The sequence below is a fragment of the Coenobita brevimanus genome, chromosome 6 (assembly GCF_032717465.1).
Source record: "Coenobita brevimanus isolate Jiangsu-jjx chromosome 6, ASM3271746v2, whole genome shotgun sequence".
Lineage (NCBI taxonomy): Eukaryota > Metazoa > Arthropoda > Malacostraca > Decapoda > Coenobitidae > Coenobita > Coenobita brevimanus.
In genome coordinates this window covers 54,078,817-54,097,153 of record NC_136959.1, presented here as the reverse complement: position 1 = coordinate 54,097,153, position 18,337 = coordinate 54,078,817, and the positions used below count along the sequence as shown (strand labels likewise).

At 41.9% G+C, this 18,337-nt stretch overlaps 1 protein-coding gene across 1 annotated transcript in view; it reads left to right on the top strand.

Annotated features, from left to right (window-relative positions):
* The window catches only part of LOC145401265 (uncharacterized), a 308,557-nt gene that overhangs the window by 141,730 nt on the left and 148,490 nt on the right, over nucleotides 1-18,337 (top strand). The window contains exons 16-17 of the mRNA XM_080273595.1: nucleotides 7,094-7,264; nucleotides 8,832-9,043. Of these exons, the coding sequence (XP_080129721.1) occupies nucleotides 7,094-7,264; nucleotides 8,832-9,043 (383 nt within the window). The remainder of the gene's footprint in view (nucleotides 1-7,093; nucleotides 7,265-8,831; nucleotides 9,044-18,337) is intronic.

Below are 18,337 nucleotides of genomic sequence, written 5' to 3'. Positions count from 1 at the left end.
CGAGGAGCTACCAGACTAAATTCCTATATATCAGAAAAAATCCATTAAAGCCAGAAGCAGTCTGGACTGCCTGACCACTTCAGCTATGTTTACCACAATAAGGTAAATAAAAGACATGTTTATCAGTGTACAGTACAGTATTATTATATATACAGTAACCTCTCAAATAACGCGAGGGTTAGGTTCCTGGAGAGTTTGCATTAGTTAAAAACGCATTATTTAAACATAATTTTCCCATAAGAAACACTGGTAATATTGGGGGTAATGTTCCTGAACTCTGGGAAAGTCTACCCATTTGGGAAGTTATGCTACACTAAACTTAAAAGCAACAATATTAATTTGAAAGAAAATCCACGTAAAAAACAAAAACAGTATATTTGGGGAGAAGTAAACAACATTTGAGCCCTAGTTGGGCCGAAGCATTGTTTACTTCTCCCCCAAATACATACAGTACTGTTTTCATTTTTAATGTGGATTTTCTATCAATTTTGCTTCTTTCACGACATTGTGAAAGTTCCCCAACATTATTAATGCATTAGTAGGTCATAGAAACAATACAGTAAAAGCAACATTTTCATTACAGTAAGTAGGTTACAAACAATAACAACACACAGCATCACTTCATCTACACATCACTCGTCATCTGCTACTGTCCCTCCTCACCCCATTCCCCCACCTCCAGCCCTCCCTCACTTCCCGCCGCTCCCCCTCCTTGCTCTGCTGTCCTGATATGTAAAGACTTAATTTACCATAATGAAACAGATACAATATATATGTATATTTTTTTTCAACTGAATAAATTAAACCGTCCCCGAGACGGTCTATCAGCTCGGGACTCTCCAAGGCGCGTGCGGCTAATTTGAAAACATCACGTACATGTAAAGTCATGTTAAATTGAGAAACCTTTGTTAGTTAAACATATCTCCTTAAATATTTGCTTGTGTTAAAACGAGAGATAAGCGCAGCGTGTGAGGCGGTTTGTGGAGTGAGGAGGAGATGCAAGGGTGTGCGAGGGACAGCATGGTGGAATGATGAGGTGAAACGAGCTGTGGAACAAAAGAAGAAGGCATATAGTAATGGTTAGCGAGTAGAGGTATGGGAGAAGATGAGAGAGAGAGAAGAGAGAGGTATATGTGAGCAGGAGAAGGGAGGTTAAGAGACTGGTGAAGGAGAGTAAGAAGAAAGGGGATGAAGAGTTTGGGAGGAATCTGAGTGTGAAATGGAGGGAGAGTAAGAAATTGTTTTGGAAGGAGGTAAAGAAAGTAAGGCAGTGTGAAAGGGGAAATAGTAGGGGGGTGAAAGATAGGAATAATAGATTGTTGGTGGAGAAGAGAGAGAAATTGAGGAGATGGAAGGAGCACTTTGAGGATTTGTTGAATGTAGAGAGTGAGAGCAGTGCGAGTATAAGTGGTTGGGGAATGGCTGGGAGAAGAAGAGATGAGAGGAGGGAGGAAGAGATCAGTAGGGCAGAAGTAGTGGAAGCAATGAAGAAGATGAAGTTGGGAAAGTCCCCAGGAATTGATGGAGTGTGTGGTGAAATGCTTAGGTATGGGGGTGAGATTGTTGTGGAGTGGATATGGAAGTTGTGTAGATTGGCTTGGGAAGAGGGAAGGGTTCCAGAGGACTGGAAATCAGGTATAATTGTTCTTTTATACAAAGGAAAAGGGGAGAGAGAAGTATGTCATGTGCTTTGTAGAGACCAAATTAAGAGAAGATATTGATGTTCATTTGGGAGATGGTAAATACAAACTGTGGAGAAAAGATAGAAAAGAAAAAAAGGGAGGAGGAGTGATGATAGCAGTGAAGAACAACATAAATGTAGATACTGTGGAAATGGGAGAAGGCAGGGCTGAAGTGATATATATGAAATTAGAAACTGGAGAGAATGTTAAGAGAGATGTGGCGGTAGTGTATGTTCCCCCAAAGACGAGAGCATGGAAGGATGATGAATACCATGAGATGTTGTCAGATATGGCTAGCTACTTGCAAAAAATAATTGAGAAAAGCAATAATATAATTTTGGTGGGTGACTTTAATTGTTAAGAGGTGAACTGGGAGGAATGGTACTCGGGAGGCGGCGAGGATTCGTGGGGCACTATGTTATTAAATATAATAATGAATAATGTGATGACGCAGTGGGTCAAAGAAGAGACACGGTTTCGAGGTGAGGACACACCAGCAAGGTTAGATTTACTGTTCACCAAAGAACCCGATGTAATAGAATCATTGGAATATCTCTGTCCTTTGGGAAAAAGTGATCACGTGGTCATTGAGTTCCAGATGTTAATAGGAAACGTCGAGCCAAGAGACGAGCTTCATAGACAGGGAAGATACAACTTTGGCAAAGCAAATTTTACAGGATTGAGAAACTTTTTTGAAAATGCGGATTGGAGAAAATTCAGAGAAACAAGAGAGATACAGAGGAAGTGGGATATCTTTCTAGACCTCTATAATTTGGGAGTGGAAAAATTTGTACCAAGAGTAAGAGGGAAAGAAAACAGGAAAAAGGAGTGGTTTAATAGAAGGTGTATGATAGCCAAAAAAGAGAGAGATAAGGCGTGGAACAATTGGAGAAAGAGAGGTAACGACAGAACAAAGGAAGAATATAAAAGAACAAGAAACGAATACACAAGAATACGTAGGGAAGAAGAAAGGAATTTTGAAAAAGGTATAATTGACAAATGCAAGGATGAACCCAAACTGTTTTATAGATTTGTTAATGGCAAACTGAAACAAAAGGAAGGAATCACCAAGCTGAAAGTAGATGGAGAGGTCTTTAAGGATGCGGCAATGCAAGCAGAAATAATGAACAAACGTTTCCAGTCAGTTTTCACTAAAGAAAAGGAGCTTGTGGAAGGGGAGGGAGTGATTAGAAATGTTCCGGTGATGAAAGATATAAATGTGGAGGTGCAGGAAGTGTATAAATTACTGGAAACTCAAGATGTAAGGAAAGCCCCAGGACCTGATGGAATTTCTAATTGGGTACTGAAGGAATGCAGAGAACAACTGGCGGATAAAATTCACAGCTTAATTGTATGCTCACTGGAAGAGGGGAAAGTGCCAAAAGAATGGAAGAGGGCAAATGTGGTACCAATTTACAAGGGAGGAAACAGGGAAAAACCCCTGAATTATAGACCAGTGTCTCTAACCAGCATGGTCGCAAAATTGTGTGAGAGAGAATCCTGAAAGACAGATGGATAAAATATCTGGAAGAGATGAATATTTTGGCTGAATGTCAGTTTGGATTCAGAAGTGGAAGGTCATGTGTTTCAAACTTGTTGAGCTTTTACTCAAGAGCGATTGATGTGGTACAGGAGAGAGATGGTTGGGTGGATTGTGTGTACTTAGACTTAGAGAAGGCCTTTGACAAGGTACCTCATAAGAGACTAATGTGGAAACTAGAATATATAGGAGGACTAAAGGGAAACTTCTGGAATGGATGAGAGACTTTTTGAGAGACAGACAAATGAGGACAGTAATAAAGGAAAAGATGTCTGGATGGAGGGAAGTAGCAAGTGGAGTCCCTCAAGGCTCAGTGTTGGCGCCAGTAATGTTCCTGATTTACGTAAATGATATGGTAGATGGAGTGAACAGTTATGCGAGTCTGTTTGCTGATGATGTAAAGATCTTGAGGAAGATAGAGGTTGGGGAGGATTGTAAAATACTGCAGGAGGATTTGGATAGGATACACAATTGGAGCCGGATGTGGGAAATGAAATTTAATGTAAAGAAATGTAAAATATTGGAAATGGGTAAAAGTACCAGGAGACCATCACTGAATTATTTTTTGGGTAATGAATTAATCACAAAAAGGAGAGAAGAGAAAGATTTGGGAGTGCTGGTCCAAGATAGTTTGTCACCAGAAAAGCACATTAACAAGATAGTTGGAGAGACTTATAAGCTCTTGACTAACATAAGAGTAGCATTTCATTATATGGATGAGGAAATGATGAAAAAATTGATAGTGGCCATGATCCGCCCCAGGTTAGAATATGCAGTGGTAGTGTGGTCTCCACACAAAAAGAAAGATATAAACAAGATTGAGAGAATACAAAGAACAGCAACCTAGATGGGCCCCAGTCTGACAGACCTGTCATACAGAGAGAGGCTGGAAAAACTGGATTTGCCTTCGTTAGAGGAAAGGAGAAAGAGGAGAGACATAATTGCGGTGTTCAGGACCATGGTGGGAGTAGATAAAATTGACAAAGAAGATCTGTTTGTATGGGATAAGAGAGTAACAAGAGGACACGGAATGAAATTGAAAAAGTCGAGCTGCTTGAAGGATATCAAGAAATATAGCTTTCCTTACAGAAGTATAGACTTATGGAATAGCCTGGACAAAGAGATCATCCAGTCTAAAAACTTAAACGAGTTTAAAGTGAAATTCGACTTATTGAGAAACAGCGACGGAAACCCACGAGCATGGTACATTCCGTGTATATCACAATTAGGTATATTCTTAAATATTTGGAACGACTTAGACAAAGAGGTGGTGCATGAGAAAAACATTCATGTGTGTAAAGGTAGACTTGATAAATGTGGATATGGAGACAGGACAACACGAGCATTGCTCAATTCCTGTATACTACAAATAGGTAAATACAAATAGGTAAATACACACACACACACATTCCTTGTATATCACAATTAGGTAAATTAGGTAAATACTTAAATATTTGGAACGACTTAGACAAAGAGGTGGTGCATGAGAAAAACATTCATGTGTGTAAAGGTAGACTTGATAAATGTGGATATGGAGACAGGACAACACGAGCATTGCTCAATTCCTGTATACTACAAATAGGTAAATGCAAATAGGTAAATACACACACACACACACATTAGGCTAATGGTAAGTACAAAACTTTACCAATTTGCAGGATTCGACTCACCTCTCCTGTAATACAAGTGTCTGTTGTTTTACAGTTGGGTTATGTTACTGGAAAACCAATTGGATTATGGTCAGTCATAAATCAAACACATTTTTAACATGGGTTCAGTGGAAATACATTTCTGAAAATGGTCAACCTTACAACATCAGTATAAAAATAGGATTCCAACACACCTAAGTTCTCTGTCTCTGTCTGTCTATCTGTCTGTCTGTCTCTCTGTCTGTCTGTCTGTCTGTCTCTCTCTCTCTCTCTCTCTCTCTCTCTCTCTCTCTCTCTCCAGTTCACTTGCTACTTTAATTCCAACGCCACAATGTTTTTCAGTCACTAACATTGCACAATCACGATTGTGATGGCTGAGTGATGGCAAGGTATCACACGTGACCCCAAATGAGTTCCATTTAGATATGTGGTAGGCCATCGTGGAATAGATAAATGATTGTTGTCTTATATGTCAGCAACTGTTGAGGCTTCATACCGGATTGTAGTGATCATTTAAATGGAAATATCGATCATACATCAATGACTAAGGTTTTGTAGGGGATTATAATGATCGTATAAGTGGAAATGGTGATCATACGTCAATGGCTGAGGTTTCATAGGGAATTATAACAATCATATAAGCAAAAATTGCAATTTTATGTTGGCCATTGAAGCTGTGTATTGGATTGTAGTGATTTTACAGGCGACCCTCACTGTATGAACAATCACGCAAAGAAAATTCCGTTTAATGAAGATCTTGTTTCACTGCCCTTCACTCATCTTATGAACACCAAAATTCGTTGTAATGAATTTTTTCTGTGAGCAGTTTTAAACTGAGCATGCTCTCAGTCAGCTGATTCCACCACAGCACCGCTAATGGAGAAAACGTTCACCATTTGCTCCCACCCTACCATCTAAAACAGTACAGTACATCACCACCACACATGCAACATTCATTTTGTCATCCTGCCACCCAAATGCCATGCTCCAAGCCTCGGCAAACAGATTGCCAAGTCCACCAAGAAGATCCTTACTATTAAGTTGAAGTTAGACATTATAAGGAGGCAAGAGGGTGGTGACAAGACAAACAGCATGGCTTGACACCATGGCCTGGCCCCATCAATGGCCTCTATAATTTTTGTATCGGTGGAGGCTGTCAAGAAGGCAGGGGAAAATACAGTACATCATCCTTGCAGGCTAAGAGGACCACCCGAGCTCATGACCCTGCAGTGGAGCCATAAAGTACACAAATATTGACTCAAATTGAACAAAAAAGGGATTCATACAGGTGGATGGGGGAAAATCAGACTCTTGGAACCAGGCTCTATGTAACCCATATTATTATGGGTTCGCACAACGAAATATCACTTAGTGAATGGCTTTTCTGGAATGCAACCTGTTTGTAAAGTTGGGGCCTCCTGTATAAGCAAAAACCATTGAAAGTTGTTCTAAAATCTTAACATTATATAACTAAACGATCTCATAATGATTGATTGTAAAATGAGGGAGACCTTTATGTCACATTTTGTGGACACGGTGCTATACTTAAATATCTGGGCCACATTTTGTCTTGGAACTTTGCACACAACAGGCCTGTAGTAAAGGTCAAACTTATCAGTTTTTAAGGTTCTAGGTCTTCCCTTCTCCTGTGCTTCCCATTTCCATGTGTTTGTGATTGTCATATGCCAGTAACCAAACTACATTTTGTTGTACAGTTTTACCCATACAATAGTGGTAGGTGGTGGTGACCATCATTCACTCAGTTGAAAAAGTGCTGACTACTTCTTCCCAACTCTCACTGACAGCCAAATGGCTTCCTGTAACCCAGAAAACCATTTATAGTATGGGATGTTAACCATAGAGCCAAGTAACAGGGAACCAAGTCTCTACACTCTTCCCCACACCTCACTGTGACAAGGTGCTGTCCACTCTAAGAAAACTTCACTCCTACACAGGATGGCAATGCAGGAGCGATTCCTTGCCTGCGGTTGATGGGTCTGCTTAGCTAGACAGACAGGATTTACTCTGTTACTATTACTGCTGTTATTAAAATAGGTCTGTGGAATAGGCAAAGTCTGCCGGTTTTCAAGGTTCTGTCACCTACTGATTGTCTGGGGGCAGAAACTGAACAATGATGTGCATAAGACTGCAAAACCTGGTTCTAAAACCAGTTCCATTGCAAGGGTCTTTTTTTTTACCACAAATTCATATTTTCCATACAGCCAGCAACCGAGCCCCAAGATCTCCAACTTTCACAAAAGGCCTGAGTGACACATGGGTGAAGGCAGGGGGTGAACTGACTCTGCAGTGCCAGGTTCAGGGCCATCCAGAACCAAGGGTCATTTTCACTCAGGGTGGACACACATTCCAGCCCTCACACTCCACTGTAATAGGTATACCACTTGTTTTTTATTTAATGTTAAGGAATGCTCATATATTGCAATTATTTCACTGAGTACATTATTGTAGTTGGATTTATGGAGAAAGGGTAGAAAAAATGAGAGCTTTCACTGAAATTGTATATCTAAGTCAACTGAACTATTGTGTGCTATTTATGTTTTAAGGTGAAAGCAAGGCAATTGGCTGCTGTTTGACTTGGAGAGTGTTTGTGAGTGAGATGGGAAGGGGAGAGGGAGACCAAAAATGGATGAGGTGGGAGGGGATGGAGTAGAGGGAGGACAGTCTGATGCAGGAGATGGGGTGACATTGGGGCAATTTGTTGAAGGTAGCCATGTGCAGTAAGCCTTGAACATTCCATGGACATAAACCCATATGAACTACATTGGGTTTGAGCACCTTAACCTGTTAAACCACCAGACAGTCATTTGTAACCTCCCTGTTAAGTTGGGTGAAGGTTATTTATTCACCTGTATGTGTGTTTAACACAAAAAATTGTTACAGTATTCAATTTCAGTTAAATCTGGTGGATAGGTGGGTAGTAGGTCAAGGAAAAGTTGATTAGATATTAAGGTGAATCCAAATCTGGATGCAGGAAATAAAATTTTATTGGTGTTGGTGGAGGTATGTGCTTTCAGAAATTGTTTATTAAGGCTGACTAAGACTGTAAAATTCACAGACTCTGCAAGACTGTAAAAATATTCATCTGGTAGGAAAGAGGAATTGCAGCAGTAGATCATTATTTTATTGGTGTTTGTGGAGGTGTGCATTCTCTAAGTGCCTCCTAGTTGGCTGTGAGTGTACCACCCAAAAATGATATCCTGAAGTACAGGAAATCTTTGAGGTCATCACTCAGTTTAGTCATCTGTAGGTAGCATTGCATGTAATTCACAAACAGGGTTCTTAAACAAATAAAGCCATTTTGGCAGGTGGGAGTGTCCACCATCTACTCACATGATAAAGTGCTACCTTCAGGTGACTGTACACTTTCATAATATCTTGTGTTTCAGGAAACTACTGTATTCACTATGTTGATTGGTAAGTACAGAACCAAATAGATTCCTGGTGATATTGTGGGTTAAGGTGTTCCAAATGGATGTGGCCTATACAAGTTTACATCCATGAGGTGGTTGAGGTTTATTGCTAATATAAAGCCACTCAGGGATAGCAACTGGTCACCCTCACCTAAAATGTCAGAATAAAGGAACATAGCCCCAGGTTTATACAGTCCATATGGGCCACTGTAGGATTAGATGATAGATTAAGGTGCATGTTGTTGCAGAATATTTCAAGCCATGTCACACAGTAATTGACAGATTGCTTATGATATGAAGTTAGATTAAGGCATATGCTGCTGCAAGCTATTTCAAGCCTGGTCATACAGTAATGGTCAAGTTACTAACAGTATAAAAAGTGTTGCAGTGATCAATAACATTGTTGCAAAAATGATGGTATTTGAATGCATTATATTGGATGATATGTCTTTTTTTTTTCTCTCTCTCTCTTTGACCATTGTAGATTTGCAGTTGAGTAAACTCCTTAACTTTGATATTACCATTGCAGAAAGTGACCAGTATGGTACATGGACCCTGCAGCTGAGAGACTGCTCAGTGGCTGATACTGGGGAGTTCACTGCCATTGCCACCAATGTGGCTGCATCTGCAACCACTAGGTGTCATGTGGCTGTGGTACCTGAAGGAGGAAACTGCACTGCTGCTCATACCCGCCGCCAGGATGTAAACATCGACAAAAGCCGCACTGGACATAAGAAACAGGTACAGTGGAGATTATAATTCCTGCACACTGATGTTCAGTGTGGAAAGTGAGTACATTACCCAGGTGACAAAGGGATGTTTATTGGAAAAAAAAGAGCCTAAAGGTGAGTCGTGCCTCTCCTACATACTTTATGCATTTTTTGACCTAACTGGTTATTAGAGTGACCTTCCTCCCCCCTCCCAAATATATATATATATATATATATATATATATATATATATATATACAGTACCCTCGCGTCCAGCACGGTAATATTGTCATGCATGGGTCACGTGTTGGACCAAAAATGTGTTGGACTAACAATAGAGCTTATGGGGAAAAATGAATTATGTCAGCAACCCTAGGAAAAGTCACCCTAAATACCTACCATATACCTATACATATATTGGTAATATTGTAATTATAATAAATGGTACTGTGCTATGAATGATAACTAACCTTTTAGGAGAGTGTTGGTGGGCTTGCTGGGAATGGAAGGTGGTATCCAAGGCTGTAGTTAGTCCTACTGGGTCCCCGGAGGATGGCTGCTGGCGTCACTAGCAGGTAATGGCTGTTGCTCCTCCTCAACCTCCCTCATAAATCCTTCGAAATCAAACCTCCCTCATAAATCCTTCGAAATCACACTCAGAATCACTATCTTCGTCCACAGCCATGGAAGGTCCTGCTTCTGCCTGTCCTAGCCCTGTAATCCACGGGAAAGTGCATGCTTCTCACACTGTTGTCAGAGCCCCGTCTCGTGACTGTGGAAAGTGATTGCTGTCGCTGACTCGGTAGAGAATAACGAGAAGCAACTTTGTTTATAAACTGGTACGCACGCCGATGAGAAGGGTTTCAAAATGATTGATATTTATTCTAAAATATTAATATGTATTCAGTGTCAGGCTAAATGTTCGATGCTGTAGTACGATACATTCTCTGTCGAGTCGCCTGGGTTTTGGTCACGCTGTTTTCAACGTCGTATTCTCGGCAGGAATCCATCCAGATGAATTCCAAATGCCCGTGGTATCGTCAGCAATTATACCACGTTACCGTTCCGATTTACCATCGTATCCTCGGCAAACCTGGTATGAAGTGCCATGTGATAGCCTTCGGCTGCCAGGATCTTGTCTTAAGTTTTTTATTATGATCACGTTGGCTTCATTCATGTTGTAGGCCTTGGCAATGTCAACTTTCCTCTCCCCTTCCTTCTTCCTGTTGATGCTTTCTAGCTTGGTGGCGTGAGGGAGGTGCCGACGCTTCTTGGGGTTCTCAGAAGGCTTCCTAGGCATCGTGAGCAGGGTAAAATACAGTAACAAGGGCAGAAAATGCAGCAAGAAAAAAGCACCTTCCAATGCAATTATGCGACTGAGTGGCTCTGTGGCGGGAGAAATGTAAACAAAACATCACGTGACACCAGAAGCGTTTTTAATTGGGCGGCATCACGATCACATCACGATAGCAGGCGGGGAAGGCTACTTGATCAGAAGTTTTTCATTGGCTATCATCATTATGGGAATGTCCAGTATGGCTGTGTTGGACCGGGGGTGATCGTGCTGGAGTGAACTCTGCGGATTTGGCCCACTTCTCGGAGCTCTGTGCGTGTTATGCTAACACACTCGTGTTGCAGTAATTAAATCGTATTAAATAATACTGATTAATTGCTCACCGAGCTGGACTCGAATCGTGCTGGACTAACGCGTGCTGGACACGAGGGTACTGTGTATATATATATATATATATATATATATATATATAGTAATCCCTCTAATATCCGAACATCCCCACTAACCGGACATAATCGTCCCGGGATCCAATATTCCCAAAATGGTCTGAAAACCGCAAAAAAATAGGGAAAAAAAAAAAAAATCCCACCTGTAATTTGAACTTGGCGCGCGGGGCGCGGGACAGCTTTGTTGTGGTGCATCATTCCTCCAACGTCCGCTAGAGCGCCCCTGCATCCTCCCCACTTTCCCCCTGTCTCTCGTCGCAAGTGCACACTCGTCGTCATGGCTGCCCACGTGCTCGCTTTTATGGTGGTGCCTTACCTGCTGCAGGCACTCCTGCTGCTCTCGTGCCTCTCCTTTGTGTGTGTGATGATGGCCCCGCCGCCTGAGAAGAGGAAGAGAGTGGTGTTGACTCTGGAGGAGATGCGGGAGATATTGGAGAAAGTAGATGCGGGGTGGTCTTCTTCCCGCATCCTCAGCGAGTTCAACCTGGCCCGATCTACTTTGTTTGATATTAAGAGATCCCGAGACAAACTCATGCGGTACACGGCTGACTTCTCGTCGAGAAGCAAATGCAACGTGGAGAGGAAGGTGATGTTTATTCCCAAGTTTGCTGAAGTCGACTGCTCCACGTTGATTTGGTATCGACAGCAACGTGCTGCTGGTGTGATGGTACGTGGTATGGAGCTGAAGGCTGCTGCTGAGAAGTTCGCAAGGCTTCACGATGCCCTAGACTTCAAGGCATCCGAGGGTTGGCTCTTCGCGTTTAAGTTATGGCATGGCCTTACCAACCGTAAAGCTCATGGCGAAGCTTTGGATGCTAACGAGGATGGAGTTGACGAGTTTCGGCACAAGGTGAAGGGCTTGATCGACAGGGAGGGCCTCACTCTCGGTCAAGGCTACAACGCTGACGAAACTGGTTTACTCTATCGCTCTTTGCCAATGAACACTCTAGCTGAGGAGACGGAGAAGCGTGTACCTGGCCGCAAGCTCTCCAAGCAACGGATATCTGCTTCGTGTTGTGCCAGTGTTAATGGCATGCACCGGCTTAAGCCCGTTATTGTTGGCTGTGCAAAGCAGCCTCGGTGTCTTCGTGGGGTGATGGATGTCCTTCCTGTCGTCTGGTACCATTCTTTGAAGGCATGGTTTACGGCCCAGATCTTCAAAGACTGGTTCTACCGCCATTTCGTCAGGGAGGTCATACATTACCAGACGGAGAAACTGGGAATCCCATGCGACCAGGTAAAGGCCCTCCTTCTCCTCGACAATGCACCTGCCCACCCGTGCGCCTAGTACTTAGTGGCTGAGAATGGCCATAGTAGGTGCATGTTTCTGCCACCTAATATGACTGCTCTCATCCAACCAATGGACCAAGGAGTGATCGTGGCAATGATGAGGCTGTATCGAAGGAAGTTCCTGGATGAGGTGATGGTTGTTCTCGAGGACGAGGACGAGTGCAGGGAGGGACGGGACACGCAAGGGCAGCGGACTTTGGAAAACCTTCGCCGCTACAACATCAAGTCTGCAATCTACAACTGAGCCAGTGCATGGAAGGAAATCCCTGTCAAGACTCTAGAAAGTGGTTGGTCTCGTCTGCTTCTCGGAACGGATGTGGAGTATGATTTCCTAGGTTTAGACGTGGATGACTTCTATGCACGTCTATGTACGCATGGCGACGATGTTGATGTGGACTACGTGCATGAGTGGTTGGATGACGACGAGGGCGATCCTGGGTATCAGACCCTGTCTGCTATTGAGATCGCATCTTCAGTTGCAGGTGTCAGTACCCAGCTTGAAGATTCTGACAAGGACAACGACGATGATGCGGACTCCTCTCAGCATGACACAACTCCAGCCATCCCCGAGCTGAGCGCACTCCGGGAACACCTAGAGTTCGTTCTGGACTACCTGGAACATCCGGACTGCGACAGGGAGATGGGGCCCTTGGGACTTGTGGAGGAAGTGCGTTCTTTCAGGCAGCGCATCATTAATCGTCAGAATCATCGTTCCTTGTGTCAATCAATGATTGACAGTTTTTTCAGGCCCGTGACCCCTGCTGTGCCCAGCCCTGGCTCCACTCCGTTGCTTCCCCAAGACAGGCCCTTATGCTCCGAGCCACAGCCCAGCACATCAGCCACGGTGGAGTCACCGCTCGACGTGAGTTTGCGTTTGTCTTCAGAGTCGTCTGCAGTGGGTACGCCATCACCACGACCCAGCGATGCACCCCTAGGTCACCTGCCAGCGATACTCTCGGACTCTGACAGTGAATAGACCCCAAGAACTTCTCCACTAGACCACATGGGAATTTACAGTGTTGTGCAGTGAAAAAAACAGTGCATTGTGTTAAGGATTTACAGTCGTGAGTGAAAAGACAAACAATTTTTGGACTAAATTTAACGTAAATAGACGTGTGTTTTTGCTTTAGAAAATGGTTATAATAGTGGAAAAACTTAAAGTGCGGAGTGCAACACTTATTAAGTTACAATGGAGCATAAGTTAGACAAGAGTGCGCACTGTGAAGAGAATGGACTTCTGAGTGCGAATGACTAAGTTCAGTGCAAGACTTTATGAACAGTGTACTGCAAGTGCTTCAGGAAATCCTTCTTACTGTCAGAGTCTGAGAGGAGGCAGTTATTCATCGAGATGGCCATGGACTTGCTGTAAGTAGGCAGAATGTTTCATACTGTACTCTACTGTATTTTCCATACTATATGTACCTCAGACACCTCATTTCACTCTTTTATGTCCCTTATTGGTGTGAATATGCTGTGTCTTAGGTGCTATGCATGTGCAGTAGGGAGGTGTTTTTCTGAGTTAGGCTAGGTTAGGGTCCATAACTACCAGTCCAGGAGCCAAGGACTTGTAAGTACCCAGAATGTTGAAAATTGTATGAACCTGCCTCAAAAACCTCATTTTATGCTTCTTTTGCATTTATTTCAGTCTTTTATGTCCCTTATTGGTGTGATTTGGGTCTTAAATAGGTGCTATGCATGTCCAGAGGGAGTTATATAGGTGTTTTTCTGAGTTAGGGTCCATAAGTACAAGTCCAGAAGCTGGGGCCCAGTATCTGGACAGGACCACCATCCGGACCTGCCTATGGCTCTATTACGTCGGATATTGGAGGGGTTACTTATATATATATATATATACATATATATATACATAAATATATATATATATATATATGTATATATATATATATATATATATATATATATATATATATACAGTATATATATATATATATATATATATATATATATATATATATATATATATATATATATATGTAGATAGATAGATAGATATCTGTCTATCTATCTATCTGTCTATCTATCTATATAAACAGGTGACCCCCCACTTTCATGGAATCCACATTCACGGATTCACTTGTTCGTGGATTTTTATAGAAGAGAGAGTCCAACTTTCACAAGTGCAGCCCCAGTCATTTGCAGGCTCTTTTGTGGTGTTGGTTTGTTCTTGCCCTAAAACAAGCTTCCTCCTGTTGTCTATTGCCCATTGTCACTGTCCCACTCTCATCCCCCACGTCTCTCACCCGGTCTCAGTCTTTGCCTGACCACCACCACGAGTGTTACCGCCTCAGCAAAGCCATTTTTCTCTCTAATTTTTTGTGATCTTTCATTGCTTTCATGCTTGCTAAGGTATCTGTGAGTGTAAGTGCCTTGCTGCACCGTACAGAAGAGGTAAGAAGTGCAGTATTTTTCATGATTAAGTGATTATTTTGATAAATTGTGATCACATGTGCACATCCCAGATGTGATCCCCTACCCTAAGGTTGAAAAAAGTGCCGTACTGTACTGATACGTGAACTGCTTCCATACATCTTAGAGATTATTAATGGCCTAATTTATGTATAAAAAGTGATATACAGTAAAAGTCCAATATTTCGGCATCCAATTCCCCGGCAAATCTGACATTTTGGCAGTTTTGAGAAATAGTCCCATTTACGAAAATCTCCGATCGTTCGGCAGATTCTCCGATTTTTTTCGTCAGTCTTGAAATTCTCCATGAGGCTCGCCAGCTAGCTACCCGCCTTTACCCGCCTTAGTGAGTGAGATAGTGAAAGTGATGGAACGAGTCTACCACTGCCATGAAGCTCAGAGGCTAGCTCTTTCTCCTATAGCATAAAGAGAGGACAAACATGTAGTGAGTCTAGCATGGGAAAGAGAATCTGTTTCGCCATTCTTCCGCCATTCTTCCGAGTTGTTGCCGTGCTGCTGCCGACTTCTCTTGATTTTTCTGTGTGCTTTGTGAACTTCGTACCAAAATGCCTCTGAAATTACTATTCGAGTGTGCTGTAAGCACCGTAACATCAGACAGGAGCTTTGTAACACCTGAGTGGACCAGCCGTGTGTTGTGAACAGTATAAACATCTTCTGCATGCTTTGAAAATGGCCTCCACGTGTGGAAAGTTAACTGGTGTTAGCAAGAAGCGTACACATAAGATGTTGACTATTGCTCGGAAAATTGAGCTGTTGAAAAAATTAGAGGCTGGCATGAGTAGGAAACAGATTATGGATGAGTTTAACGTAAGCTTCTCTACCATCTATGATATAAAGAAACAGAAAAATGATCTATTTAAATTTGTTTCTCAGGCCTCCGGTATGACCAGAGGAAAGCAATGAAAAAAGCAAAGTTGAGTGAGCTGGATGAAGTGCTGCATAGGTGGTTTGTGGCTCAGCGTTCTGAAGGGAACCTATTTCGGGGCCTCTTATCATAGAAAAAGCCAAAATGTTCTATGCTGAGATGAAAATAACAGAACCAACAGCAGTCTCTGAACCTCAAGCTCTACTGCTGCAGCAACAGGGAGAAGAGTCCATAGAGCCTGTTGCAGGACCCTCTACTGCTGGGGACTTCTTCCAGCAGTAGCAGACTCCAATCAACCCCTTCTATTGTACATATGTAAATAAGGAACCTACTATAAGTTTAGGTAAGTGCATGTGAACTTGTAGGCCTACTGTACCATTACATTTATATACAGTATGTTCACTAATTTCTTTATTTTTCATATTCATGTATAGTACTGTATTCATTACAGTATTGTACAGTATCAAACAGTATACAGTACTCTCTCCAAACACATTTGTAATGATATGAGTAATGATGATAGTGTTCACCGAAACATATAAGGTACTGAGTGGGTAGGGTTTTCGATAATTCGGCAATTTTGATATTTTGGCACTTGCCTGGTCCCATAGATGCCGAAAAATCGGACTTCTACTGTACATGATTGGGCTTAAGTGATTTATTGTTAAAATTGTGATCACACATGTGCACCCCAGGAGTGATCCCCCACCCTAAGGTTGAAAAAAGTGCCGTACTGTACTGGTTCGTGAATTGCTCCCCTAAAACTTAGAGGTTATTAACCCCTACACCGCGGGCTTGTTTACCAATGACTTGCGTGTCCCATGGGGTTATTTGGGCTCCGACAGACTCTCAAAAAATATTTGCCAAAAATCAGTTATTAGTCCTAGAATAATAAAATTACATATGCTTATGGCACATACCTTCAGCTTTCTCCTGGAATGATTGTTGAGCCTTCGTCGGTTACCGTAGGACTTGTGGAGACCTCTGAAGTAGGGTAACGAAGTCTCCACTTTACACTTCCCAACAACCCGTAATATGATTACCACAGCCAGATACAAACACTATAAACACTATTCTACAATTTTCAAGTAGTTTGGGATCCATACTCAAAAAAAAAAACACTGTGAAAGCAATGGAAATTACGAGCACATCTGATCGTCACACTGGCACTAGTTCGCTCTTAGTACTCTGTCATTTATTATTCATAAAACCCCTCACACTTTATATTTCTATTACTATATAACACTTATATATATCTACAGTCTTTATCCATAAGTTTCCTTCAGTAGTATTAGTTTATTGTCACTGTAGGGATTCAATTTCTTTCAGTAAAATACGTAGCATTCACTTTCTCGTCCTGTATACTAGCATTGAGAGTGAATGTCACTTTCATCTTCACTCTCATAACGCAGACATGCTAGAGTGAAACTTTCACTTTCATTACTCCTAGGGTATATACTCGTATTCTTGTAATACTACTCATTTACATTTCTATTTACGTTCTCTATTTTATTTACGTTATTTACATTTCTATTTTATTTACACTGTGTTATGCACTGTCACTTGAAGTAACTTATAAAACTATTTTCCATTGTTCACGTATATTTACATTCATTACTTTCACTTGCTGTTTACACATCATTTACACATTATTTACAATTCCACTTGCACTGTTTTACTCAATAGAAAGATCGTAGTCACTCTTTTATCAATTGTCAGCCCTTTACCTCTTTCCACGCGAGGTTTAGTAGGGGGTAAAGGTCACAGGGCCCTTTGCATGGGGGTGAAAAAGTCCTTGAAGTCAGCAAGAAGAAACATACGTACCCTCACTTCGGAAGATGAGAGTAAACTGATAACGGAGGGCCGGGGTAGAGGCCTACTGAGGGGATATTCAGAGCTACCAATGTTAGCTCTTGAAACAGCTATGTCTAGCACTGAAATGATTGGCAGGAAATCTAGACAATACAATATAAATTAGGTAGTTCCAGGTGAATGTAAATATCACTTAGGCTTCTCCCTTCCCTCCTTACATGTATATTTATTACGAAAATAGATTATACGGCATATTTCAAGGGGAAAAAAACAGCGAAAATTAGCGAACGAGTGCACGTGAGGTGTTGTCAGGTGATAATTAGCCAATTCCAGGTGTATGGCACTCTCACTTATCTTCTTTCTTTTTTGTATATATTATTTGGTATAAGAATAGGACATAGGGCTTATTTCAATGGATGAAATCAGTGAAAAATTCCAGGGATGATTTACTTAGCGTAGCACGGCCAGACAGGCGAGAGGATAGGGTAATGGAGGGGGAGTAGGGAGGGGAGTCAAGAACGGAGAGAAATGGCTAAATTGTCAACAATGGATGGGAGTACAGATGAGATTAGGAGTGCTGACTGGTGTTGGACATTGGCAGTACTGATAGATGATACAAGCCCCCACTTGGAAGCCCGGGTGAATTCAAAATAACACAGAATCACAAAAGCGACGCCCCGCGGTATGATCCCTTGCTCCCAAGCGTCACGAAAGTGACACTCCGCGGTTAAGGGGTTAACCCGCCCCATCCCGAAGTTTTTGGACCTTTTTTTTTTTTTTGGCTCAAACATCCGCTTTTGGTGAGAAACATCAAAAATTCATAGAGAAATCGCTCACCTGAGGTTTAAAATACCGGATTTAGGTGCGAGTACTTCCTTACCTGACTGGGTTTTCTAACAGGCTGGCACCAAAGAAAACGAGTTCTGTGGGAGGGTAACTATTTTATCCACTCGTAAACAGTATTTATTTATTTACTTGCTACGAATTTATATGTACTACAAGAGTATATTGGTTTTCAAACAGTAATTTAGGCATTATAAGCATTGTTTCACTCACTAACTCATCACCATTCATGACCTTTTTTTTCCCACATTACCTGATCATCATTTCTGACTGTTTCTTCCTCTAAACTTTGTCCTCCACATTGTCATCGATTGGGGAATCACTCTG